Source organism: Diplotaxodon limnothrissa, linkage group LG15 (assembly GCF_057381915.1).
Source record: "Diplotaxodon limnothrissa isolate DT_005_m linkage group LG15, D_limnothrissa_male_GT1.1, whole genome shotgun sequence".
Taxonomy (NCBI): domain Eukaryota; kingdom Metazoa; phylum Chordata; class Actinopteri; order Cichliformes; family Cichlidae; genus Diplotaxodon; species Diplotaxodon limnothrissa.
The window spans coordinates 10164204-10191618 of record NC_140610.1 but is presented as its reverse complement, the minus strand read 5'-3'; the positions used below and the strand labels follow the sequence as shown (position 1 = coordinate 10191618).

The window sequence follows — 27415 nt, the reverse complement described above, 5'->3', positions numbered from 1 at the left end:
AACTACAAGAAAGACCTTTTATGTTTTCCTTCCATTACGTTACACCTGTAAAAATGCAATATTGCAATATACTGAAGTTGAATTTGCACCAGCCGGTCATGACACTAGAATTACAGAATACCAAATGTTGTGCAATCACGTTTTCTTCAGCGCTATTCTTCAGTATATTGCCAAAGTCAGGGCTTTACTTTTGTTTGCGCAACTCTGAAAAGGTCACTCATGCTTTTATTTCTTCGAGCCTTGATTAACATAGATCCCTTTGTTCACTGCTCACCGCGAGAAATGACAGACGGCACAGAACTAACCCGACAGCAGACGCCCCAGTACCTGCTGACGATCACTGGCTGCCTCTTCATTGTAGAATTTATCCTAGTACTTTATTACTGTTTACAAGTCTGGTGTTTATTGGAACATGTATTTTATTAGTATATTTATTAGAACGGACTCTTTTTTTTTTTTTTTTTTTTTTTTTTTTGTGAATATGATACCTCACAAACACTTGGAAGACATTTCTTTAAATTTAGCACAAATATGCAATTGAGCTCAAGGATGAGCTAATTAGATTTTCATGGTCAGAGAGGAAAGGACACTGTGACATATTGCCTTGAGAAAATGTTGACTTCAACTAAAGAACGAACTGACTAGTAAAGAAGTGAAATCATGAATGGGCTTCTCTAGCTTCTCTAGCTCTTGCTGGGACACATAATCTCTCACTTAGATTTCTGAGATGCCAAAAAGCAGATTTAGTTACAGCTTTAATGTGGTCAATGAAACTAATCCTTATCCACGGTTACACAGAGATTTATCGCATGAGTTCTTTAGCGCACAAGAGTCCACAGTCAAATATCAGTCACTCTAACCTCATGACGATAACATTTTACACAGGATAAAAAGGATACACAGGATACCCACATGCGTGTCTACTATAAACAAAATCAAATCAAAGCTCTGTGAGAACATTAGAGTCAAATACGTGGTGATCCTTTCCTACAGCCTTTGCACTTAAGTGTTAACAATTAGTAATAAGAAGCAAAAACACGTCTAAAAAAGGGTGCGGGAGATTATTGCAATAAAAGAACAACTCATATTTGTGGTTATATTTTACCCCATTTGGTAGAATTGGTAGTCTGACTGTATAAAGGAGTGCTTTATACAGTCATTGGTCTCTCCCACGTTACAACCACATCCGGTCTCATCTCGATAGGGATTACGGTGAACAGCGCCATCTAGTGCTTATCTATATAAACGAATCAAAGTCTTCACTATTACCATACTTTAAACCATTATTAATTGATATAGGGTACTTTTCTTTCTTTCTTTCTTTTTTTTAAGATGGAAATGGCCGTTTCCAGTGTGCTTCATTTGTTTTTATCGATAATTTTCCGGCCGCCCTCGGATCTTTCATAACTTTCCTTCTCCTGATCAGCCGTTGGATCATCTTCTTAACACTAGAAAACGACAAATTTTTTCCCAGGTAGACGGATTATTCCTCTGCTATGAACAATAATAAAGGTCTGACAAATAGGATTTTATATAAAAAAGTAAGTATTTGTTTTAATTCCGAATAAAACAGTGTTTCCCCTCTTCTGCTGATCTAACTGTTAACTGCTTGATAAAATGCAGTAGTAGCTAGGTAGCTAGTTAGCTGGCAGCTCTTCTTCTACCTCACTGTTAAATAAATGCGCTGTAAAGTAAGTCATGTTAAGTTCAGTAGATCTTTAAACTTCATGTAAAACTATCCGTGTGTTGTTTCTGCAGGTTTCTCTATCAGGTTCACATTGCTCATGGAAGTAGTGCATAGCCAGGGGCGTTTCCAGGATTTTTAAATGTTGGGGAAGACAGGAAGTCTGAATATTTAAGCTGATGGAAATACCAGGAGTGGGTTTTTCATGCAAAGATATTTCAAGATTAAGTTCAGTTTTCACTGATGATTGTTGTCTAAAGATTGCCCACAGCCCAGTGTGCTCTCTGCTACTGTGGATAGTGGTGGTAGACTCGGTAGCTTTAATTGTGCCCCATTTTTATATATTTTTGAAGGGGCGCCACACATAACCTTTCTGACAGTTGTCAATATCTGTACATGTTTAGACTTTCATCTCACTTTGTCGGTCGAGTCTGGGTACTTTGCATAGTTGATCACATTTTCTTCTTTTATTGTAGGGCAGTTAAATAGAACTCATCTGAATATTGTAAATCATGCACATCCCTAATAAATTCAGTGTAAAGACTTTCATGTGCAGCTCTTTGCACTCATATAGATGCTAAAGCCTAGAAAGTGGCAGTGCACAGGAGTTTACAAAAATTACACAATGTTGCTTAAACAGTCTAATAGCCTGCAGCAGTGAATCCTACCTGTCTGCTCCTCTTATGTTGTCTTCCAAACATACACTTGAGGTTGTCAGGATCTTGTGCCGTGATGAATAACATCCATGAAGACAGTGTGGATTTTCAGTCCAATTCACAAGAGGAAAAGCAGCAGCTCTCTGTTCAGTCAGTCCTGTCCAGAGGATCCCAGGAGGAAATCAAGTTCACTAAGGGCCAAGCAGGGCACAGTGATGATGAATGCAGTACTGACCTGGAAGACGATAGTATGTTCATGGAGCAAAACAATTCCGTAATAGTAGATGTGTTTTTTATTTACCCGTCACGTCTTCTTATTTTCATTTCAGTTTTCACCTCCAGCAGGAGATTGAATTTGTCCCCATCAGACGTGTATCTAAAGGCCTGCAAGCAGACAGGAGCCGTTCCTGTTTCCTACATCCTCTGCCACTTGGATGATGCTATTCTAGACCTGAATTACTATGGGCTGGGACCTCTGGGGGCCAAAGCTCTGGCTATCCTTCTGAAAGTAATCCTTTTTTCTAGCTATTCATGCAATCCCCAAATTAAGATGGTGTAGGTCATGCTGGATCAAGTTCTGGTCATGTAATGAGTCTGTAACATATTTCAAATGAGTTTGTACTTTTTAAACAATATTGTATCATTTTTTATTAATTTATTTTTTAATGTTTTAGAGTCACGGTGTAGTCACCCACCTCGAGTTGAAAGGGAACTCACTTCAGGCTGAAGGGACACAGTATCTGATGGCGATGCTTTTTGAAAACATCAGCATTCAGAGTCTAGTAACGACTTTAAAAATATCACATTCAAAACTACAGTTTTGTGTAGATGTAATCCTCTTGCTGTATGTGCAAGAGAAATGGCCTTAATGTTATTTAAAAAACAAAAATCTCAATCTTGTCTTTTCTTCAGAATCTTTCTGACAACAAGCTGGGCCTTAAAGGAGCAGAGGTTATCTCCAAAATGCTGTCAGACAATCGTAAGCTCAAATCCATCAACCTCTCAGGTGCTCAGCCAAGTCTTAAGCTATGCTGACATGAACTTCTGTCTATCACTGTAATACAGCAGCGAAATGAAGAAGGTAATTCTCTCATTTCCCTTTGTTCTCTTAGAAAATGACTTTAGTGACGCTGCAGCTAAATGCTTGGCAGAAGCATTAAAGGTGAGTGCAGACTGCCGAATGCCGCATAATGAATTACACATGTCTATATGTGTCACGTCTATATATGCTTTAAGCTGCAATTCAGAATTTTGTTTCCTATCTAACAGAATGATTTTGTGGTCAAAGAGCTTGACCTCAGTTACAACTGCATCTGCGATGCAGGAGGAGAAGACTTGGGTGTCATGTTAGGTACAGATCATCTCTATTTCTGTTCACATTAGTTCCTTCAAATTAATGCAAAGCTTTACTTTTTTTTTTGTAAATTAGAAATTCTAATGATGAAGCAGCTTTTGACAATTTTGGAATAGCATCTGGGCTTTAAGCGTTAGGGTAGAAACAAGCTATCCTCACTTTGGAACATCCAGCTGTAAATTTCTCTCTCTCTGCATTGGCTCCCTGTTAAGTCTAGAATTTAAAATTGTTTTCCTTACAAACAGCATTTTGAATAATCGGGCCGTATTAGGACAATATGGACCGTGTAGTACAGCGGTCCCCAACCCCCGGGCCTCGGACCGGTACCGGTCCGTGAGTCGTTTGGTACCGGGCCGCGAGAGTTGAGGCTCAGGTGTGAAATGTATAGTTTTCAGGGTTTTTATCAGTTTTCAGCGTTATTTTGTTGTCGTTTTTATCGTTTACTTGGTTTTCCTTGGGCTTTTCAGGTGTGTTATGAATAAATGTTCTTTTTTTCGGTACCAGTACTAGTTTTATTTTGTTGTATTTATCCGCGACAACCTTAAAGGCCGGTCCATGAAAATATTGTTGGGCATAAACCGGTCCGTGGCGCAAAAAAGGTTGGGGACCGCTGGTGTAGTACCATATTGTCCTAATAGAGAACTTCACTCTTCACTCTCTGGTGTTTCTCTACTTTTAAGATTTGACTTTTTGATGAAGTTTATAGTTAGGGCTGAATCAGGTGACTCAGAAGGATCCCTTAGTTACTTGTTATAGGCACAAACTGCTGTGTGACTTCCTGTGATCCACTGAGCATTTCCTCTCCGCTCACCTTGTCAGCACTCAGCATGTCATTAGATTCGGCCTTCTCTCTCTGCGAGTTGTGCTCTCTCTCCCATCACCCACAATCAGTTGCCACTGATGGCTACCCCCTCCCTGTTTCCGTGAAGATAGGAAGTACCTTGAGGCAATTTTGCACCGTATAAATAAACCTTCATGTGGGAGGACACCTCTGTAGTGATAACAAAGAATATTATAGATCATGCAATGAGAGTCAGGGAAAGAAAGTTGCTAAAAAGCTGAGGATTATAGCTTCTTATTAGTAGATATACTGTGAAGGCTGTTTGAGCATTATTGTTCTTGTTGTTGAGTTTCCTTCCATTATGAAATATAGTCAGTGTGCCCTTATGATATTATACTATATCATTGTAGTAGTTTAAGTATTTTAGAGAAAAAGACAAATTCTGCTGCACGGCATTGATTCTCAAAGTGGGTGTTGTAGCCTCCTGGTGGGCTGTGGAAGTATTGCAGGTGGTTCATTTTGTGATTTTAACTACCGGTAAAAAGTCACATTATATATTTACATACATTACATACATTTCCATACATACAGCTACTATTTAAATAAGAAATAGAACTGAAACAAAAAAAAGGGGATTTTAAAATAACACATTTTTTAATTTTCTGACTGTTTTTGGTCTTGAACTCGAACTTGAATTTATATCTCGTCAGCAGTAGGGAAGAAATAAAACTGAAGCAATGGCTGTCTGGTAGTAGAAGTAAAGCCAGCAGAGCAAATTAGCAGGCAATCAAAATGCATCAACAAAACATAAAGAACTAAATACTATATACTTCATCTTATTCCGTGTGATGATCAGATGTACTTTGGTTGGGCAGCATTTGATTTTCAGCAGTTTGAAGTCCTGGATTGGCTGCTGTACAGACTTTCTAAACTAAAGTAATTATGAAAACAAACAAGCAGGCCTATAAAAGAGAAATGTGACCCACTGATATATTACTTAATAGTAAAGTATTAAGTATTCCTAAAGTATTTCTTGAACTTGAGAAAATTTTACATGTAGCTTGTAGATTAGTCTCAAATGTATTGTGACTTTGTAAAAATGTGTATTTCACTTCCTTGTAGCAGAGAACATCGGTATTGAAGTCCTAAATCTGAGCTGGAATCACTTTCTTATACGTGGCAATGCGGCTCTGATTGCTGGTCTAAAGGTGACTAAAATGACACACTCGAGCAAAGAGTTCAGTTTTGTTAACTCTCGTTGCTGACCTTCTCTCCCCCCTTTTCTTTCCTCAGGTAAACGCAACACTGAAGCAGCTCCAGCTGTCGAACAGTGGATTTGGCCGTCCAGAGGTACAGCTGATGGCTGAAGTGCTGCAACAAAATGACACACTTGTGCTGCTGGACCTCAGCATTAACTCTGTGGACGATGAAGCTGTAAGGCTGCTCTGCCAGGGCCTGGCCACCAACGAAACCCTCGAGGTTCTCAAAGTGAGTAAAAGACTCCTGCAGCAATACTTCATTGTAACGATTTTAACGTCATTGCACCCTATGAATTTGAGATCATGTTTGGTCTTTGCGTGTGCGTTTCAGCTCTCTCGCAACCCCATAACAAAAATCGGAGCCGCCACGCTGCTCAGAACGGTTAAAAACAACATGAAATCAGCACTGGAGGAGATCGATATTTCTGTAAGTGCCGCGAAAGAATATAAGCTGAGGTGTAAATAAAAGTAGTATCTGTTTTAATTTACAGTCTGTTTTTGGTTAATGACGCATTTGTTGTAATTTTGCCTCTGTACACCACCGCAGTGGAGTACATTTTTGTACACAAGCCCCCAAAAGTAATTAGATACACAATCACAATATTATATGATCATAATATGTCTGTGACTGTGTGAGTGCAGAGTGTGCTTGTCTGTGAGACCTTTGTGGAGCTGCTGGAAGAAACCCGCGTGACCCGCCCTGCTCTGCGGTTCCAGTATTATATTCTGCCCTCCGTCACCAAGAACTTATTGGCACTTGGGATCTTTAAGGTACATTGTCAAGAAGGCTGAGAAAACTGGTGATGGGAAAAGATGGGAAAATCAATAAAATCATTTCTGCTTTTTCAGTTCATACTTCAGAAGTCTTAGCAGCCTCTTTAACATGCTTTCAACTGTAAAACAAGATCTCTCTCTATATGTTTTTTTCCGTAGAAGTTCTTTGAAGAGCAAAATAAGAGCATCATGGATTTCTTCCAGGCTCTGGACAAAGAGGGAACCATGAAAGTCTCCACCTCTGCCTTCAGGAAGGCTGTAAAGGTCAGGCTAACGGTTTGTCATGCTGCAGTGATAATGTAATAATGCACCTCATGAGCAACGATAGCAAATCTATGACAGAATGTTAACTTAGTAAGTTGTAGCTCCCACTCTTGCGTGAATGAGCGATTGGGAAATTGAACTTGTCACACATGCAGGAAGCTAACATACCTCTGGATCAACAGCAGCTTGGCTGGTTGGTCAGGAAGTTTGACAAGAACTGCACGGCAACCATAGTGTACAGGTTAGTCTGCAAACACACAAACAGCAGCACATGATGACCCCTGATGATGTCTTTAACAAATGCAGTTCATTTATTCTAGTTTGCCTGGGTTTTTGAAAACCTGGACAGCACTGAGGTTAAATAAAAAAAGTTTATTTTCTTGTTCTTTTCATTTAGAAATCCAAGTTTGACAGAATCATCTTAACTTGGGCTTTTTTACCCCGCAGTATTTTCAATAATATTTTTATTGTCTTCATTTGAACACAGAGTTCAGTGAGGTTGTTTTTTATGTGTGGATGATAGACTGTATATAAATGATGGACGTAGGCACTGTGCTGTCATTGGTTAGTGATGTCCCATTGTGAAATCTCAAACTAAGCTGCTTTGCATCCTGTTTCATCCATACATCCATTTTAAAAACAGTCTGGGGTGTGAAGTAAGCCTTTAAATGTAATCAGGGGTGTTTCAAGTTAAACACTTACTAACTGAGAAATATCTTCAGAACGTCGTCTGTCAGCCATGAATATAATGTCAGGTTCTCTTTAAACTGTGTCTCTATTTTTGCAGTCAGCTGACTGAGCTGTCATAGACGTGGAGACACAGTATCACTAACAGGAAGATTTGGGAGGGCTGTTGACATCTTTAAATAAATGTTGTTGGAGTTTATACTTGATTTTCTCCTTAATATGCAGTAGTTCCTTCATTGATTTCTAGTATAACTTTCAACTAAAAGCACAGTTTCGCAATTTTTTCACAGTTTTAGCTAAATCCAAATCGGTCCACTTCAGTGTGTACACTTGAACCTGTGACATCAACCAGCTGCACTAACCTCAGTGCTGTGAGCTGTGGCTCGGCCGGCGGGGTCCTCTGCCTCATTCTCTCCATCCAAAATAATCTTCTGGTATGACAACAGAACAAGAGGAGGAAGAAGAAAAGAGCTGGGGTCCATATCAAAGGACAGAGGCGACACAAAGAATAGGGCCAGATGCGAGCCAGTTGTTTCACCACATTCGTTAGCTTTGAATGAAATGGCCCGCAAAGGAAACGGTACACTTATGAATATGCATGCAGAGCATTACTTATGCAGGCCCTGCCGAATGGGATTACTATTATTATTAAGAGTGTGCAGAATTGAATTGTCTCAAGGTGCGATATCGAGCAGCGCTATCGGTTTCTGCCAGGTGGCTCCAGATGCAGCTACAGAGGAGACAATGACACAACGCACGGTCTCATCTGCGTCGGCTTTTTGTGTCACAATTAAACGGCTTTTTGTGATACAACTATGGGTGATCAGAAGATGCGTCACCCTTTAAACTGACAGTTTAATTATCATTATTCTTTTGAATATTTTATCAGAGATTTAGCTTTGTTTTGAAACCTTTAAGTGAAAGGAGCCCCAGTTATTAGTTTTTTAACAGGCATGTGTTACAAAGAAACTTGGAGTAACAGTTCCATAGATTTGTCTACGAGATGAGCTACAGGTGTCAGCAAACCACCGTCTGTTTTGGTTGGTGCTTCTTTCACTCTTTCTGGATCTTCCTAAACATGAATGTTGACCTCTATGTCAACACCTGGGCTTTATTGTCAATGCTGCTGAAACAGGTTTTGTAGAATCCAGATCCAGACTGAATCCAATTTTGAGCCCATCTGTATGCTTCAGTATGCAAACTATAGGGACTAAAGTACTGGGCCACACCTCTTCGTCTTTGAATTTAAGGGGGGTTTCAGTCCTTTTCCACATGAAATCAAGCACCCAGCCTTGCAGTCTACGTTTGCAAACCTGTGTGAAAGAACGGGTCGTTCTAAAGAGCTCACTGAATCCAAGTGTGGTGTTGTAACGGGATGCCCTTGTCAGTTTGTGAAATTTCTTCCTTCCTAGATATTTCACCATCAACTATAAGCGGTATTATTGCAAAGTGAAAGCATTTAGGAACAAGTGCAACAAAGGCATGAAGTGTATTAGAAGGTAGGAGACAGTAGCAAAGGCAGGAATGTGGACCTGAGAGTAAGGGATCAGCTGTGGAGGTCCCTGGAGGGAGCAGCAGAAAGGAAAGAGTAGATTTTTCATGCATTAGTGTGAGGTTGCTTAAAAAAAACCTAGAAAAAAGTCACAAAAATCATAAACTGTATTAACAAACAGTTTACCTGCATCTGGTGTTTGGCAGCTGGATTGTTCCAAGCAACATGAAGAACTTGCCACAGGTCTTTTGTGGGCTTCAGGCTTTCACTCCTTTTTACAGGACACTGTCTTCTTGTTCTAACTGATTCTGGCTCAGTTTGGCTTTTCTGTCATGCTCATTGATGCTAAATGAATTTGGGACCAATCAGAGGTTTCGCCGATAAGACTGGAGGATGAACTGAAAAAAAAAAAAACTAAACTGAACTAAACATCTTAAGTGCTTCAATCTTTTATGCAGTACTGCTCCCAAAAAACCTGTACATAGAGTGTACTCAGCTTTTTAAATCAGCTGTCCAGTAATGGACACATTTCTCTTAATGTACTTTTTCAGCTGGACTAAAATATAATTCTTTATATAACAGTATTGCCACAATGAGCTTGTTTTGAAAGCGAGAAAAAAAATAACAGAATAATTTAGGTAAATTATCTCTCTGATGTGGCTTAATCAAAACAAACAGCTAGCTGCCAATTTCTAATGGGCCATCTTTCATCTGAATGGACACAAAGACTTGAAACCCATGTCTTATTGAGCAGTCCCATTGGAAATTCACAGATTTGGCCAAATTTTGAAGACGAAACATAAAACCTGCCAACAGGCCCTTCAGATATCTATGCACCCACTGGCATACGCTGCCAATTATCATGATCTCAAAAGCGCTAATGGAATCTTGAGCGGTAATAAAAGTAAATAATTAAATTAAAGGAGCTCTTGTATCATTGTTTGCTGTATTCAGGCCCATTAGAACCTCCAGTATTCTCATGGTAATGTAATGTTTTGGTTTTTTGTGCCCGCGTAATGAATTCTGTGTTTTTCCTCCAAACAGTGTTGTTCAGACATTTGTGTAGGTGCTGGCAGAGAAACAAAGACGTACATTAGGACCCATTGTGCCCTGTGATTATTAAAGTAAACAGAAATACTGAAGAGGTATCATACACAGCTGCAAACACTTGAGCCTGTTTTTGTGAAGTGGGAGAAAGGGCCAAGCAACCCTCAAGACTTTGTCAGAGATGATCCCATTATTTGGAGCTTCTCAAGAGCTGAGCGGCAGGCTGGCTAATGAGGCTTTGAAGATCCACCGCTGGCACACAACTCACATGCGGCAGAGAATTCGGGGAGCGAAACAGAATCTGGCACGAGATAAAATGTTTTAGCCAAGATCGGCCGCAAAGACGTCCATTACCTCGGCGCTCTGCTTTTATTTTGCCGGCATTGCTTTTCCAAGACCTTTTAAAAAGAGACAAAGACTTTCCAGGAGATGAATGTGAATGTGTAATGTCCAGTTCATCTGCAAAAAGACAAAGGTTTTTTTTGAAAGATCAGGAGTAAAGTTGGGATAATTCACTAGACTTCTTCAGAGACTTCTTGAAAATAGCATGAGGAGAATAGAACACCTATGTATGAACATGAAGAAGAAAAGTGTGAGACAAGTTTCAGTACATATAAATCAAGAGATTTAATGTTTGAAATTGTTTCTTTAAATAAGTAGAAGCATTTCATATACGAGACTGGACAATGAAAATGAATGTTCCAGCATAAAAACCTGCAAATTGTGCACTTTGAACTTTACTTCGAACATATTTTTCATAAAGTAACAAATTGTGTGCATCTAGGTAAAAAAGCATGAGGTTTTTGTTATGTACAGTTTCTGCTGAACAAAAATGAAATGTTCGTTTGTTTTACTAAATAACTGATAACAGTTGGATCAGCGCATGTAACCTTGACAACAGTGAGCGAGGCAAGTTTATACTAGATCGCTATATACAACACAGGACAGGCAGGAATATGATTAAACCAAGTCAAACAGAGAGTTGATGTGGACTTAAAAGGCATGGCACTGCTGTACACACAAGTTCCATACAAAGACCTGGTTTCCTGGTTACTGACTCATTTTCTCCAGGCTGTTGCCGGTTACAGTGTCTAACCAAAGCAATCTGTGAAACCTGTGTTAACATCAACATCTTGAACTAATCTGAATTATCCCTGTTCGGCCCTACTGTGGAAAAAGTGGCGCAAGAGCACTAATTAACAAGCGGGGGGGAAATGTTATGCAAGCAGCTGCTGTCTGGAAAAGCCATTCTGTTTTATGATTATACAACTGTGATGAGAGTGAGTTTGCATACCGCTTCATTCATCCGAAGGCTTCATAACGCATCTTTAGACAGGCTTATGTGGAGTTAAAGCCAGAGTTTTGTCTTGTTTTTGAAGTTATTTCCATTTGATTAATTCAAACGTCGTAAAAGAATTACTGATCAAAGTAGCAAACTTTTAGTTTTATCAATTTAGGCAACTTGACAGATACGTTACAGGTAATGTCATGCATTTAAGTGCAATGAGCATTGGAACACAACCCCGGTACGCCCCTGTAGTATCAACACTTGTAAAAAACAATAGTGGTACAGGCTATTTTGTGCGTTTTCTGTGATGTGGAGTTCATTTTTATGCAGCCGAGTATCTTTAAATAAGAATTTAGTGGCGGAAACGTCACATTCCCAGGAGCAGGACTCTTGGATCTTCCACCACCGCTTTGATCTTGCGTAAAAAGGTGACGGCTTCTCTGCCGTCAATGAGTCGGTGATCGTACGTCAATGCCACGTACATCATGGGCCGGATCTCAACCTGCCAAAGCAGACAGTAGTTAGTAGTCTTAAAAATATTATATATGAAAAACACAGAAAAAAAAGAAGAGCTCTGTATTTCATCAGTTAACACAATTCTCACCTTGCCATTGACGGCCACAGGTCTGTCAAAGATGCCATGCATGCCCAGGATGGCAGACTGCGGTGGGTTAATGATGGGCGTGCCAAACATGGAGCCAAACACGCCACCGTTGCTGATGGTGAAAGTGCCTCCGTCCATATCCTCGACAGCGAGCTCGTTTTTACGAGCCTGAGGAACAAAACGCAAAGGAATTACTCATTTATTCAGGGGTGCACAGGAACAACAAATATCTGAAAGACTGCTTTTCCCAGTGAGATGAAATGGTTCAAAACGAAATGATTCTAGGACGTCTGTGCTGTCTCTCATCATTTACCTTTTCTCCCAGAGCATTAATGGCTTTCTCAATGTCAGCGAAGTTCATGGTCTCAACATTCCGGATCACAGGTACAACAAGCCCCTAAAAGTCAAACCTGGTTAATGTCTGATCCATGTTACCTGGAGCAAAAATTGAAGGAGTCAAGAGATCTAACAGTTTACAGAGACTCAAATCTCATACCTTTGGAGTGGCCACGGCAACGCTAATATCTACATAATCTCTGTAGACGATCTCTTTGGTTATGTCATCAATAACTGCAAAAGCATTTTGTAAAATAACAAAAAGAAGTTTTAATCAGTAAAGTTGGCCGCTTGAGTGTGTGAGAGTGGAGATGTTTGTGTGTTCTTACCAGCGTTGACGGCTGGTTGGTCGATCAGAGCGTGTGCAGCAGCCTTAACAAACGCCGACATAAAACCCAGTTTGGTGTCGTGCTTCTTTAAGAAGGCGTCCTTGTGGAGTTTTCTCAGCTCGTGAATGTTGCTGAAATTTTGAACATTGGAGAAAAAGATGGAAATCGGGAGCCTTAGGTACAGCTCAAAAAATCTGGACTGATGCTCACCTCATGTCTACCTCATTGAAGGTAGTCAGCATGGCGCAGGTGTTCTGAGCCTCCTTCAGCCTCTGAGCGATCCTCAGCCTCATGCGGTTCATCTTCACCTGGACACGGGAAACAACGGTCGTCGTTATGCTGCTGTATTTTGAGGCCAAATTATTACAGACGTTGACGTAACAGAGGAATATATGAAATGTTGTGTCAACGAGTGTGTTACCCTGCTTTCTCCTCTCACTCCTGGAGCTGCTGTGGGGGCTGGAGCTGCAACAGTGGGTTTGACAGCAGAAACTAAGTAAAAACATAAAGACATATTAATAATTAAACAAAAATCATTCATTGATTAATACATAGCTCTTGTAAAACAAAGGTGTGAGAGCCAACATGAATTGATTGTAACTAGTGCTGTCAATAGATTTAAAAAAATTAACTAGATAATCGTACAATTTTCTGTAATTAATCGCATTTACTTGATCAATAGCCTGGTTGCAATTACATTTTTTCAACTTTATATTTAAGCTTGTAACTGACATTCATGCAATATAATGAAGTAAATGCAGAAAGACACAAAGAATGTGTGCTTAAATTCAAAGAGAATTGGAATAGTTTTCTTCAGTCTTTTAGCACAGGTTCTCTCCTGTGAAATACACCTTTTAAAACAAACCTATATGCTAATATATATTAGTGCTGTCAAACAATTAAGATGTTTAATCAGATTCATTACACAGGGTTACTGTGGATTCATTTTGATTAATCATGATTAAATATCATTCATTTTTATTCTATATTAATCGCATTTCATTTTGCATGAGCAAACAGACTCGAGAAAAAAGGGAAAATATACACACTTAACATGTTTATTGAACATCTTGAACATTAATGTTAACAAAAAACTCTCTCTGTCACTCTTGGGGAGTCACTTCAAGTCCTTAAAACGAGGAACAAAAGCTCTGTAAAGCACGTGTTCTCAATTATGTTAATACGTCTGCAGTTTGTCGCAACTTGACAATTGTGTCAGTCAATATGTCCGAGGTAGACTTACTGAGCCCCCGATGCTGCGTGAGTGATTTGTCGCAAGCTGGGTGACGTGTTAGAAGCCCAATGTGCGTTTATAATCTTCCATATTGAGTTGACTGGTTCAGCTGCCCGTCACCACCAGATCTACTGCCCATTTGCGCATGTGCGAAGGTAACTCTACTTGGACAACCTGCCCAAAATGCGTTGACAGAAACATTTGAGGGATTTTCAGTCATTCTGCACTCCAGATGCGTTAAAAATTTTAATCGTGTTGACCGTGATGGCGGATTAACTTGTGTTAACGTGTTAATTTTGACAGCACTAATTGTAACCTAAAAAGATGCAGAGGTACACATGAGTACACAGTCAGCAACTACATAAAACTACACACCAGGCTTGGGTTGGGCGGGCTGTGGTGGTGGTGCTGGAGGAGTGGCAGCTGGGGCTGCAGGTGGAGGAGAGGTTTCGGCTGCTGGAGGTGGTGCATCTGTAGCTTGGGAGGGGGCAGCTTTGGCAGCAACAGCTGAGAAGAAAGAAGTAGAGAAGGACAAATACAGTATAGGTGCAATGATTGCCATATTATATTTTGCTTCCAATTTCCATAACATTAAAAATCCGATTTTTTTCTCATCCGTAGGACATTCACAGCAAAATTTGCAACACACATGTTTTAGCCCTTGTGCCATACTGGGGCCTTTTTGGGTCCCTTTGTTTGTTCGCATGAAAGCCATTTTCACTGTGTTGGGTGTAATATAGCCAAACTTGCCAAACGGCTTCGTTTTTGTAAAATATTTAAAATTCCAGTCTGATTTTCTTAAATCAGCCTAACACGGCTGAGCAGCAAAAATACTCACACTGATCACCCTAGGGACCGTTTTGGGCCCATTGACTTCCATTATAAACGCTATTTTTCACGGCAAAAAAATTACGGTCAAATCGATCGTGATCGGTTATACTTCCGCTTCCGTTTGCAGTACTGGCCTTAGAGTTGTAATTTTTTTATTTGTCCACCAGGTGGCGCCCTTGCTCCACATTTGACCCCGGGCTGGAAAACAGCGGGCTGCCGTAACGGACCTGCGGGAAATGAAGCCTGATTCCCCGCGTGCAGCAGCGGCTTCGCCCGCTGATCGGCCGGGACCATTTTCGGGCCCTAGGGTGATGAGAGGGTGTAAATTTTTTTTTAATCAACAGGAAATGACGTATTTGTTGTCACGTGGTACCGGAAGTGTGCGCTGGAAAAAGGAGTCCGACGCAACATGCCCCGATCATCGTCGCGAGTTAACCCGGGAGAATGCACTCATTTCGGCCTCGACGAGCAGCATTTGCCGCCTGGAGACCATTTTCTGGTTCTGGAAAAAAAAATAAAAGGCGATCGAAATGAAGGTTGGTGCCAATCTTTAGTCCATCTAAAGGCCTAATTATAATAACAATCAAATATTACTTCAAATGTTTTTTTTTGAAAATATTTAGTTTTTTTGTTTTTTGGGGCTAAAAAAACAGGGCGTTCATGTAATAAAACTGGGATTTAAAGGGTTAAAACAACGAAAATATAATTAAAACTTTATGTGAATATTTCAGGCAGAAGTAGTCTTAAAAGACTGACTCATTTAAAGTGGTAAAAAATATTAGTATATAACATTTTTATTGCACTTTTTGGGGCGGGACCTTTTTTGGTCCCCAGGGTGATCAACGTAAGTTTTTTAAAGGATGACACAAGGTTAAACACCAAATAGAACTAATATTACATGTTCTGTCTTTGATTTTTCCCATGTATTGTAAACTGGGCTCAAGTTACTGAAAATAAACAGGCAAACCTCCTTTCCGGAGTTTAAAGAGAGGCGTTCCTCCTTCTACCTTCCCTCCGTCAGGCACCAGTAACTCCTCGATGACACCGGCTGCAGGAGCGGGGACTTGCACCGAGGTCTGGAAGCACAAGACAAAGAAATCTGTCGTAATTTTAACAACACCCCCACCCTCCAAAAATAGACCGTCTCACGTTTCCTCTGTCACACCTTGTCAGTCTCGATTTCGCAAACCACTTCATCCTCTGACACGGAGTCGCCCACAGCTGGAAATGAATCGATAAAAACAATCAATCCAAAAGCATGCATCGCATGTGTTGAACATTTACCACCAATATTCGGCTTATTCTCACGGTCAGTCATTTGTGGCATATTTATACACACCAACCTTTCTCCCACCTCACATCCCCCTCTGTAACTGATTCTGCAAATGCAGGAGTTTTGACTGTGACCACTTCATCCCCTGTGGAAAAAAAAACAAGCAAATGCAAAAACATTTTGCAGTCAGTTAAATGCAGAACAGATACAAAGCATGATGCTGACATTGGTTAAAGACATAGATGTGATACATACTGTGGTGAGCAGATGTCTTAAAGTATCTTATTTGGTAGATATTGGCTGATGATGGAAAATCACATCTAAATGTCAAGAAGAAGGGATTTATTTTGATTGGAAAAAACAAAAAAAAATACATAGATAAAAGCATGTATTAAGGGATTCAGTGTGTGGTATTATTTATCACCCGGCTGATCTATTTTTGATTAGGTCTAGCTCACATTAAGTGTTAAATGACGGCGTTAAAAAGCACATGCAGCACTGTCACACTTAAAGATCAAATATTTCGATTCATTCTGTACAGCGGACGACATTTTTGTGTACATGAGAAACAAACTTACGGCTGAGGTTTCCTGTAAACGATCTGGCTGCAGATGGTGTGGCCTTGAGGGGAACAAACAAAAGACACGGAAAGAAAATCAGCACAAACTGCCGCTGCTTTTCCTCATGCTCTAACATAAGATATGAGTGGAGCTTTCTGAAAGCTGCAGTTAACCACTTGTGGGCTCCTCAGGCATCTTCGCCATTCAGCCAGCATTACTTATTCTGCTTCAGACAACCCGCTAATTGAGCATGGTTATTCATGAGAGACCGGATAAAAAGAGTGGCCCGAAATCCAGGCTCTAAAATCCACCTGAACGCTCCGTCCACTCAAGCATGCTTACCTGATGTTTTCTGTCGGACCAGCACATCACTGAGCTGTAAAGATATGAAAAAAAGAATTAGATTAATTAGAGCAGCTGTAACTAGGAATTATTTTCATCCTCTAATAAACTGCAGACTGTTTTGCTTCATTTCGATTTAAATTTTTTTTTTTTTTTTTTTTACAGAGGCTGTGCTTTTTTTTTTTTTTTTGACCAGAAGATATAACTTCGCAGTTATCCACCCACTCACTGTCCCATCCATCCACTTATTCGATTAAGGGTGTAGAGAAAATTTAAATCTTGCTTCATTTTCAGTGAATTACTTGATCAGGTGTTGCTATTTTACAATGTGTTAATCACCTTTTACGTTTTCATTTATTTAAATGAAATAACGACATTTGGTCTCTCTGTATCGATACAATATTGCCAATAAAAAACATCTACTGCGCTGTAATGATTGATTCTCTTTCATTCTTTCTTCTCTCCCTTTTCACTTTTCCCCAGTGGAAGATAAACAGTCTGAAAATCCTTCATACTTTTAAATTTCAGCTATAGCCACAAGATTTTTCCAGTGCTGACAACACAGGCTTCTGTAAGGCCACTCCGCTGCAGCCTGATATAAGTCGTCTGTGTATTTTAGAGGAGAGGTATGTCTAGTTATGACTGCTTTTACAGTAATGTTTGTCTGGCGGTGTCACTTGTGCCCCAGAGCTAAACTTGCTTACTCTGGGCTTGCCGGAGCAGGGTGGAGTTGTCAGAAAGTACTATTCAAAGTACTCGGAGCACGCAGCCAAGTGTTAACAGCTTGATAAACCACTGGCTCATCCTGCGTTACCGCTTTCAGTGTGTCCCCAAGCGTTTTTCCAGTAAAAATAATATATGGAATTAAAAAATACAGATCTTTTACGTGATTACACACCCTGCTTAACTGAATGCAAACTTTTCCAGATGTTACCTGGTGGACGTGCACGTGAGAACACAAATGTCACGCGTGTCTGATCGGACATTAAGTGGATGTCCCGTTTTCCTGCACGCCCTATCCTGGCAGCACCACACCTAAACCAAATGAAGCCGTGGGAACATGGCTCGAGTGGACTGTTTCCCATCTGAGCTAGATATGAGAAAGAGAAACTTTGAAGACTGTCATAACTGGATTCACCACACATCTGTGCGACATCGGAGTTGCACGCATGAAAACAAATCTAAATAATTTCCCCTAGGGATCAATAAAGTATTCTGATTCTGAAATTAATATTTGTATTTGAAATGGCACAGATTTTATGCAACCAGCACTAGAAGTACACCAGCTTGTTTTGTGTCTTTTCCTGCTCTTGAATAGGGCTGCCACGATTAGTCGACTAGTCACGATTACGTCGACTATCAAAATTGTCGACGACTAATTTAATAGTCGACGTGTCGTTTGAAGCTTTGTAAGATCCCAAAAGACGCAGGAATAAGTAGTAGTATTTAAGAGTGTAACAACGGACTGAAACAGAAAATGGCAGCATTGCATGTTCAAGGATGCCAGCTGCCGTTAAACTCCGAAGAAGAAGAAGCAGTGTCCCAGAATTCATAGCGCGGCCCTGCTCAATTTTCAACAATGGCGGCAGCTAGTTAGTTTTAATGTTACTCTTATTATTCTTTCTGGGTCACAAAATAAACGTTCAACATATTTTCAGGCGAGAATGTAGCTGTGTAAGCCTCAAATATCTGCTCAGTTTATCAAGACACCACATATTTTCAAAAGCGCTCCGACGTTTTCGGAGACGTCTGTTACCCACTAGCTCGATAGCTAGCAGGGGGCAAGGCTCACTAGAGCCGGTGAGAGCACATACCTTAAACTTAAAGCTGTAAGATAATGATAGTTATATAAGAGCAGATGCTGCTGGTGCAATAAGCTGTACGTTTTACATCCAATTGATGCACGATCTGATAAGTCGACTAATCGCAAAAATAATCGGTGACTAGTCGACTATTAAAATAATTGTTTGTGGCAGCCTTACTCTTGAACCACCTCACTAATGAAATTTGAAGGTACAGTCAGTTTTTCTAGGTTATTAAATGGTAAATAAAATATTGTACTCATAAATATACAGTGACTAGTGTGTAATTACGTCTTCCAAGAAATGAATCCCTTGTCATAAATGTAGAATGAATGCAATAAAAACATATGCCTTGCCATTTTATCCACAGTGGACGAGATAAACGTCACTGTTCCACCTTCTAGTGTTTTATATACATGGCTAGAGGCTAGCCACATACATAATAAACCGATTTGTACACCATAGTACAAAAACAGAATTCAGTTGACTGCAATCTACTGACATCTAGTGTTGAAATTTCCCACACTGTACCTTTAACTATAACTTAGATTGACTAATTAAAACAACAATTCATCAGAGCCCTACTTGTAAGCGTGGGATGTACCGATTGTGAAATTCTGGCCTCACGTGTATTTTTAAATTAATCATTTGGCAAATTTTTGTTTATTTGTTTTGTTTATTCTGTTACTGTGTTTATTACCTCATGAACTAAACTGCCCTAATGTCATCTTTAGACACAAAAATGTTGTAACACAACAAATAAAACATTTGTTAGTGCCAACTGCAGGGAAACTTATTTTCCCATAGCCCGCTATCATTTAAAAAAAGTCAATGAGAGCCTAAAAATCTGTGCATTCCTATTATAAAAATCCAGCTGATGTGTGTGCAGTATTAAAAAAATAAGCATGCAGCACAACTGTGTCATCGCAAAGCCACCAACATGACTTAAAGAGGAGTCCACACTTTTTTTTTTTTTTTGAGGCTTCAGGGAAAATGCCAGCCTTTAATCTGCACTCCAAGTAACTGATAACCAACACAGCTCAACCAGGAGCTGTGTTGATAGCCAAGATAACCATTATCAGCACAGCTCTGCAGACTGAACTCACTGACAACACACTCATGAGAAGTACAGTTCAACTCTGAGGAGACACTTAGTACCATCCAGCTCATATTTCAGCACATGCATCTGCACGCACTGCTGGACTTGTGAAGGAAAAGCCATGCTATCTGTTACACACACGTCGGACACGGGCTATTTCTACACACAAACATCATCCTATTTCAGACTGTGCCTGTCACATATAGCAGTGTACAGCAACTGCTGGGCTTTCAAAACTATCAAGAAACAAAACAGTTAGCGGGACAGTGAACGGGTGGGTGTGCGGGACCTCTTCACAAACTTGTGCTGCCTCTCAGTCAGTGTGCCTGCAGGTCTGTCCCTGGTGACGAGGCCCTGCGTTTACGAGCTAACAAGCTAGCCATGTTGTAACTCCTCGAAGCGCTTTTAAAACACAGACTCGTTTGGCTATTTCTTCCCAGCCTACCTGACGAGCCGCTGACAGGGAGCGGCACAGCGTCCGGTAAACACGCGGAGATCGCGATAACATAGCGTGGCCGGGGAGTGTCTGCCTGGTCCTGACAGCGGTTGAAGCGGCTGTACGGAAGCCCGGCAGAGCTCTAAGAATGGGAGGAACCACTGCGGCTGGACTGGAGGGGTCCACCGTAGCGGGCGGTGGGAGCAGACTGGATATTACTCACACTCCGGTCATAGTTCGCCTCACCATGAACTTTAATCCTTTAAATATTGTCATTAAAATTAAATAAATTTAGCTTTTCTTATTATAACATAATGAAAATAATTTATTTAACAGGACTGTACCATGTCTGCATACTATACTAAAACAACTTATAATTGATAACACATCATGCAGACCACGGTGTTAGAGAAACAAGAAAACAGACACAATGAATGAATACACTCATAAAGAAGTAACAATTTATTCATTACTAGCCTTCAAAGATTCATATGTTTATTAACAATGCGGTAGGTTACGGGGACGGGATAGGCTGACATGTTAGAACACACCTCCTGCTTTCTGGAGCGCTCTCTGCTGTACCACTACAAATAACCGAGTTTCCTCCTCCAGGACCCAGACCTGCACCCTTCCTCTGAGCTGTAAGACAGGTAAGTTTTATATTGCATATCGAGTAAAAAGGATGCCATGTTGATGATACTTTAATATCTGTTTGTATTTTTACTTATTTAGTTTGATTTCAATTAAATAGACACTTTTTAAAAATGAGGTAACCTGCAACCTAAAAAGGGATATCATGTATATGTGAGAAAGATGTCTCCACTAGCTGTACCAAGTTCTCTTTCCTGCTATTACTTGCATGCATTTTATTATTCATAAGTGGGGTTTTTTTTACTTTTGTCTTTTTAACCCTACCAGAATGAATCAGAGTGTTTGGAGCAAAGCCATGTATTCCTCCAGCAACATCTGCCTGGATGGCTGTGCTGCAGAGCATCTCTCCTCTTTTCAGCCTGACCTCATGCCATCAAACTCAGATTCGTCAGGCGTTTCATTGACCTTACACAGAGAAGGTGAGAACATGAAAACACTACCAGATAGTGCTCATTATAGCAGTGCAGTTGCTGGTTTGATGTATTCCAGTCAACTGGATCTTACTTCATCCAGAGGCAGCACCAGTGGATCTTTATTCATGGGAAGACACCCGTCTCCCGCACCCACTTCTTATGGTCACCATGACTGGAACCTGAACAGAGGCCATCAAGCAAAGCGTGCGAGAGTAGAAAATATAATCAAAGGTATGACCAGCCCTACTCATATGTACGACACAGAAGTGAAAACGAAGGAGCGTAAAGAGACTGACTGCACGCACAATGACGAAAAGATCCAAGAAGCACTTTTCCTTCAGAAACGCATGGAAAGCACGGCTCAAAGCCAGGTAACAAGAAAGCAGCTGGAGAGCCAGCATCAGCACCCCAGGCAGCTCAGAACAAAGGTTACTCACCTGGATGGAGTGAGAGAAGCCCATGATTCCATCAAAACATCTGGTGATGCGTTTACAGATTTGTACAGTGAGTTTGAGAGCAGTTCGAGTCTAAAATATCAAGGATGGAAGAAGGTTAAATTGATGAACTACTTCCAATCCAAACCGGCCAGAATAAGGCTAATGGCAGATGTTCTAAAGTACGAGTTGTCCAGAGTTGTCAGCAAGAGCGTTGACTCCATTTTCAAAAGTGTGCCGCTTTTACAGACATCGCCATATGAAGTGGAAAATGTAGAGACTGGTACGCCTCTTCAGCCATCGGTGAGCAGTGATGATGATAAGTTGAGACTTCCATGTTGTGGGACTCCAGAGGTGCAAACCCCAGATGTTCAAACAGAAGCTCTGTCTCTGGTTGTGCAAAAACACGAACTGGAAAGATCCAGGTTACCAGCTCACCACCGTCCAAAATCTCCAAATTTCCTCATCGTTGACTCTGCCCTGCAGGAATCTCAAGCATCAGAGAAGAATCACCGTGCTCTCAAGAGCCTACAGGACAGTTACTCAGAAGAAGGCTGGAAGTCAGTTAAAGTGAGATCAAAGGTCAATTCCAGATCTGTGAGAAGCCCACAGACTCACGCTGTGTCTGCAGATCCGGTGATTTTGGAAAGCACTGGTCTCCTTCATGTGAAGACAGAGTCTGATAGCCTGGTGAAAAGCAACCTGTACATGCTGAATGTATCCTTTCTAATTTCTTGTGTTAACCTGTGGCTTTAAGTAGCACTTAGCAATGACAGAACACCTCCAATATATCTGAATACTGTAGCATCTCACGCAGATGTCTTTAAAGTCTTTACTGTAAGTACTATAAGTCTCATTTAAATACTTTCTATCAAGCAGAAACACATCAATTTAATTTGGGGTTCAGTATGTTAAAAAGGACACTGAGGCATGTGGACTTGATGAGCCAGGGATTGAACCACTGGCCTTCCAATCGGTAGGTGACCCTGTTTTTAATACCTCTTTTAAACACTTTGTGACTGGTTTTGTCCTAAAAGGCACTTACAAATAAACTTTATTTACTTAGTCAATGATCTGCTGGACCTCCTGATTCCCAGCCACCCCTTTTAAAGAAAAAGACAATAAACCTACCCATTGTGGAATCAACATTTTCATCGTATATTGGCTATAAATGAATCAGTTTTGGAGAGAAAATATCTTGTTTTTGCGTTTCGTCCTTAACGCTGGTGAATTTTAGGAGGGTCTGACCACAAACCATCTGAAGAAAGCAAAGCTTATGTTTTTCTACACTCGCTACCCGAGTTCACTTGTGCTGAAGATGTGTTTCCATGATGTACAGGTGAGAGATGGCTTGCAAGTTGGATTCTTGCACATGTCGTGTTATCGTCCTTCTCACAGAGTAGAAAACATGTTACATGTGCTGCATTTACAGATTTATACAATTTCTTTCATTTTGCATTTGAGCAACAGCGATGCTACTTTCCATTTTGGGAGAAAAGTCTCAACCTGAAAACATACAAAGAGTCCTCTGTAACCTTTGGATTTATTATTACATCGTTTTCAGCATCATAATCCACAAACCAAAGACATCATCATATAATTCACAGTGTGTTAAAAAAAAAAAACAGAAGACAGTTAAATAGCTTCATGGGTGATTTTATTTGCTTCACATATTGTAGTGTGCACTGTAAAACATACAAATCAGAAAACAACAACGTTCATTGTCACATTTGACAAGCTCACTTACCTTTCTTTCCTCCTCAGTTCACGCGCTCCATCACCTCTCAGCTCATCAAGTGGTTCAGTAACTTCAGGGAGTTTTACTACATCCAGATGGAGAAGTTTGCTCGACACGCTCTCATCGAAGGAGTGGCAGACGTAAGGGGTCTGACTGTGGGGAGAGAATCAGAACTTTTCAGGGCTCTCAACAGGCACTACAACAAAGCCAGCGACTTCCAGGTGAGGAACAACTGAGGACTTGTTTTACTCTAACACACTGATTGCTTCCTAAAAGCGAGTCGTGAGGTGTCACTCAGGTATTCCTTAATTTATAGCCTCATTTTTGACCATGCATCATCTTTATTTTAGAAACACTGTACTGTGTCCACTGTATCTGCAGCTCCTCTTTTTTATGTCGCCGTATCGGTTTCAGAAAAAGTAATAAAGGAATAGAGCTTACCAAGATTCATTACATTATTATGACTAATATTGTGTAGATGTTACGTAATTCTCATTCTTTCTTTTTTAACCCCTTAAAGCCTGGTGTTTCATATTTAATACATGAGATTTTTTTATTTGCTAAAAATACAAAATAAAAAGCTTTTCTAAGTATTAAATTGGAAAACAAATAAATAAAAATATTAAAAGCAAATACAAAACAAATTAAAACTCAAAAATATACGCAAATTAATATTTAAATTCAGTTTAAAAAAAATAAATAATAGATTCGTTAAATACCCCAGAATTTTGTAAAAAAAAAAAAAAAAAAAAAAAATTTTCTGGCAATTATTTAATCGTTCAGGCTTTGAAGGGTTGAGTAAAATGTTTATTTAACCTTTCCAAAATGTGAACTTTACCTGAAAATGGTACAAATTGTGTGAAACTGCAGCAAATATGCAATAATTAGAAACAACCAAACAAAAAAAAAACCCAAGAAGCATGTTTCAAAGTAAGAATTTTCTCTACAGTCTGATTTAACCCCCATGTGGAGAGGTCTTTTTCACCTATGTATAGTACAAATATAGTGTTTTTTCCTTTATTGAACAGTTGACTGCAGTGAAACAGGATAAGAGAGTAAGATGTTAAGCGTTATGTTTCACCCAGTTAATGTTAAGTTTGCAAAACTGTAAACAACCTAATAATTTGTAACTACTGATGAAGAGAAAGCAGAAATTGACCTATTCTGATCTTATGGTTTCTCTCAGACGGTCACGATGATTATTTTTCTAATTCATAATGTGCCCATGTTGAGCTGTTAATGCACAGAGATCATAAAAGGTCAAATGACACAAATTATTTCATAGAGTTCATATAAAGAAAGGTTTAATATGTTATATTGATGTGAGTGTTGCACTTCGATGAAGCAGCTGTGACAAGCTTTACTGAAGAAAAAATAAGTCAGGGCACTTAGTAATATATTAAATAAAGATTTGCTTTGAAAATGCACATTTATTAATACAGAGTAAATGTCAGCACTGTGAACAGAGCTGATCAGTACAATGGACTAAAACGTCCTGATGATGACTGTTTGTACTGAGAAGCTTAAATCACTGGTAATTAAATAGCAGATTGTAGTCATTTATATGTGCTCAGTATGACTTAAACCATTAAAAACAGTGATGAGTTTTAATGAAGCAACATGATTTCCCACTTCTGCAAATAAAAACAACCATTATTTTTCTTTATTGTCCAACTTTTAAATCAAAACACATTTCCGTGTAGATCTTAAAGGCTGAGACAATTTTAGCATGATTTGATAGAAATCAGAATCAGCCTAATAAAATCTCCACCTTCATGTGATTACCAGAGTTGTTAGGCTTAGTGGAATTGTTGAAAATGTTTAGTTATTGTTTGTTTCAATGTTACCAAACAAACATATACTAAAATACAAATACTAAAAACTAAGAACTTTCATCTATATTTTTTATTCATTAGTTTTCCAGGAACTGAAATTGTTTTAAGCTTTAACACGAGTATTCCTCTAATTTCCAAATGAGTAACAGAGAAATTAAACCTATAAATTGTGCTTTGAGTGGGAGAAGACAAAGACAGCACGGCAAGCATAAGAGGAGCTACAAGTATGTCAAACAGATTGGTTAAGAAAAGGAAAAAAATGATTCGTCATTAGACATACTTGTGCTAGCTGTGCAACTGGACTGAGTAAACCTGTAAAACTAATAACTGCCATTCGAATAGGGAGGTTTTTTTTATGCACAATGAAATTTTGTATAATTTAGCACAGTCCATATATGGTTAACACTAATTACACAGCAAGTATTGCAATTCCATCTCACATATTAGTGTCAGCTGTTAGTGACATAAAGTACATCAGCTAGAAAAAGAAAAACTGATGTTATACATACGTCCTAAACCTGTTCATTAAATCCACCAATAGAACTTATTGAGTGTTGTTGCTAATAAATACATTTCTTTAAACTCTGGACATGTTGTTCAAATACTCTTGGCGTCACAAATATATTCTCATGAGTTTGTGCAAAATAAGATTTTAATCTTTGTGCATATGTTTTAAATGTTAAAAAAAATATCCATACCAAACCCCACCGTTATTATAATCACTTATATTCTCGCTGTACTCATTTGAAATTTCACCAGATTTAACAATTGCATATCTTTAAATAACATAACATTGCTTATCAGGTCCATTTTGGAAAATTTGTGTATGCACTTTTATTTTGTTACATGACAGTAGTTTAAAACACTTAAAGGTTCACATTGCAAAATAAGAAAAGCTGATTACAGCACAGGTAGTTGTATACTCATTGGTTCAGTTTCCCAAACATAGATTAATCCTGATCCCAGACCATAAACCTTAGTTTGGGACAAGGCTGAATCAGTGTCAGGGAAACTTGCTAAAATAATATTTGTTCTTGATCATTTCACTTCCTTTAATTTTGTTCTCAGTCTCTGTGCTAAGACCTGATTTGTTACTTACCTGAATTTTCTCGGTTAGAGTCACATCTAAAATATAGTGCCATATACAATTCACACTATCTGTCGACGACAGACTGAACAGAATGGCAGCAAAGGAATGATATTCCCTCTCTCCCCCATTAAAGAAATTCTTGTGTGGATTCACAGGTGCCCGACAGATTCCTGGAAGTTGCTGAGATTACACTGAGAGAGTTTTACGTTGCCATTTCAATGGGCAAAGATCGTGATCCATCCTGGAAGAAGGCAATCTACAAGGTGATCTGTAAACTGGACACTGATGTACCAGCTGAATTCAAAAGTCATCACTCTGTATAAGAACCAGGAGACGACATGATCATGTGCCACAGTGACCGGTCACAATGTGGACTTACTCATTTCTTCATGGGGAAAAAAAAAAATACTTTTTTAAAATTATTATTATTAAATTAAAAACAAAGATTGGCCATCTGAAAAGTAATGTAGATTCTGCCATACTGATGGCAGTGGGGTGTATATATATCTGTCAATCGTTTTTGTTTCATCATTGGCTGGATAGATGCATGTATTTTGCTATATTATATAGCAACAATACATATTTTACATGATTAAAAATATTTTATTGTTGACACGACGAGTCACAGATCACAATTTGTTTTCTGTAAAAAGCACAAAATAAATTCCAAACCAGGAATTTACAAAATCTTTAATATTGATGGAACAGAACTTATTACTGTACATACAAACAAAATGACAAAAATATATAGAACACAAACCATTTCAATTCTACAATTACAATGTCAGTGAACCAGTTAAAGTATTAATAAAGGATTAATACAAAAAGGAATAGTTTCTTGCTTTCTTCCATACTTACCACCTGGATCCATCCATTCATTTACCACATGGCACACTTCAACCAATGGTCCAAAGCCAATTTAATCCTTCATCAGAAGTGATTTGTCTGTTTGTAACCGTCGATCCTTGTTGTGTCCTTCAGTTACTCCAGTAACAATGTCGGTAATCCAGATTAAATTTATTGTAAAAAAATAAAAAATAAAATCCTGATGTGCTTGATTTCAACAGCAAACAGGGGCCAAAAAACAAAAACAAAATAGTTTGGGAAACTATACATTTCACA

The 27415-nt window shown here is 39.3% G+C and overlaps 3 protein-coding genes across 3 annotated transcripts; 2 read left to right on the top strand and 1 right to left on the bottom strand.

The window, feature by feature from the left end:
* Window positions 1–2416: 2416 nt before the first annotated feature.
* LOC146617051 (uncharacterized) lies at window positions 2417–10017 on the top strand. Its single transcript, XM_085373593.1, has 13 exons — window positions 2417–2588; window positions 2670–2848; window positions 3015–3122; window positions 3253–3346; window positions 3453–3502; window positions 3610–3691; window positions 5598–5683; window positions 5769–5963; window positions 6066–6161; window positions 6377–6505; window positions 6668–6772; window positions 6928–7013; window positions 9996–10017. The coding sequence occupies exons 1-13, from the start codon at window positions 2417–2419 to the stop codon at window positions 10015–10017; spliced, it is 1404 nt and encodes a 467-aa protein (XP_085229719.1).
* A 669-nt stretch (window positions 10018–10686) lies between these two features.
* On the bottom strand, window positions 10687–20268 carry LOC146617050 (dihydrolipoyllysine-residue succinyltransferase component of 2-oxoglutarate dehydrogenase complex, mitochondrial-like). Its single transcript, XM_085372090.1, has 15 exons — window positions 20142–20268; window positions 16796–16829; window positions 16472–16514; window positions 16149–16213; window positions 15964–16038; window positions 15786–15841; window positions 15588–15696; window positions 14165–14296; window positions 12977–13047; window positions 12766–12863; window positions 12556–12686; window positions 12387–12460; window positions 12204–12287; window positions 11891–12058; window positions 10687–11788 (listed from the first exon to the last, which is right to left on the bottom strand). Exons 1-15 carry the CDS (start codon window positions 20202–20204, stop codon window positions 11654–11656), a joined length of 1338 nt encoding a protein of 445 aa, XP_085228216.1. The 5' UTR covers window positions 20205–20268; the 3' UTR covers window positions 10687–11653.
* A 783-nt stretch (window positions 20269–21051) lies between these two features.
* On the top strand, window positions 21052–26616 carry LOC146617049 (uncharacterized). Its single transcript, XM_085373609.1, has 4 exons — window positions 21052–22347; window positions 22868–22969; window positions 23395–23589; window positions 26449–26616. Exons 1-4 carry the CDS (start codon window positions 21052–21054, stop codon window positions 26614–26616), a joined length of 1761 nt encoding a protein of 586 aa, XP_085229735.1.
* Window positions 26617–27415: the final 799 nt, after the last annotated feature.

Excerpts from the sequence above, each read along its gene's own strand:
- LOC146617049 (XM_085373609.1), top strand. The coding sequence starts at position 21,052 with ATGAATCAGAGTGTTTGGAGCAAAGCCATGTATTCCTCCAGCAACATC. Across the intron at positions 22,348-22,867 it reads GCAACCTGTACATGCTGAAT|GAGGGTCTGACCACAAACCA; the intron begins GTATCCTTTCTA and ends GGTGAATTTTAG. Across the intron at positions 22,970-23,394 it reads TGTGTTTCCATGATGTACAG|TTCACGCGCTCCATCACCTC; the intron begins GTGAGAGATGGC and ends TTTCCTCCTCAG.
- LOC146617051 (XM_085373593.1), top strand. The coding sequence starts at position 2,417 with ATGAATAACATCCATGAAGACAGTGTGGATTTTCAGTCCAATTCACAA. Across the intron at positions 5,964-6,065 it reads AAACCCTCGAGGTTCTCAAA|CTCTCTCGCAACCCCATAAC; the intron begins GTGAGTAAAAGA and ends TGTGCGTTTCAG. Across the intron at positions 6,162-6,376 it reads TGGAGGAGATCGATATTTCT|AGTGTGCTTGTCTGTGAGAC; the intron begins GTAAGTGCCGCG and ends GTGTGAGTGCAG.
- LOC146617050 (XM_085372090.1), bottom strand. The coding sequence starts at position 20,204 with ATGTTATCGCGATCTCCGCGTGTTTACCGGACGCTGTGCCGCTCCCTG. Across the intron at positions 16,214-16,471 it reads GTTTACAGGAAACCTCAGCC|ATGTGATTTTCCATCATCAG; the intron begins GTAAGTTTGTTT and ends CTTGACATTTAG. Across the intron at positions 15,697-15,785 it reads GCGAAATCGAGACTGACAAG|ACCTCGGTGCAAGTCCCCGC; the intron begins GTGTGACAGAGG and ends TTGTGCTTCCAG.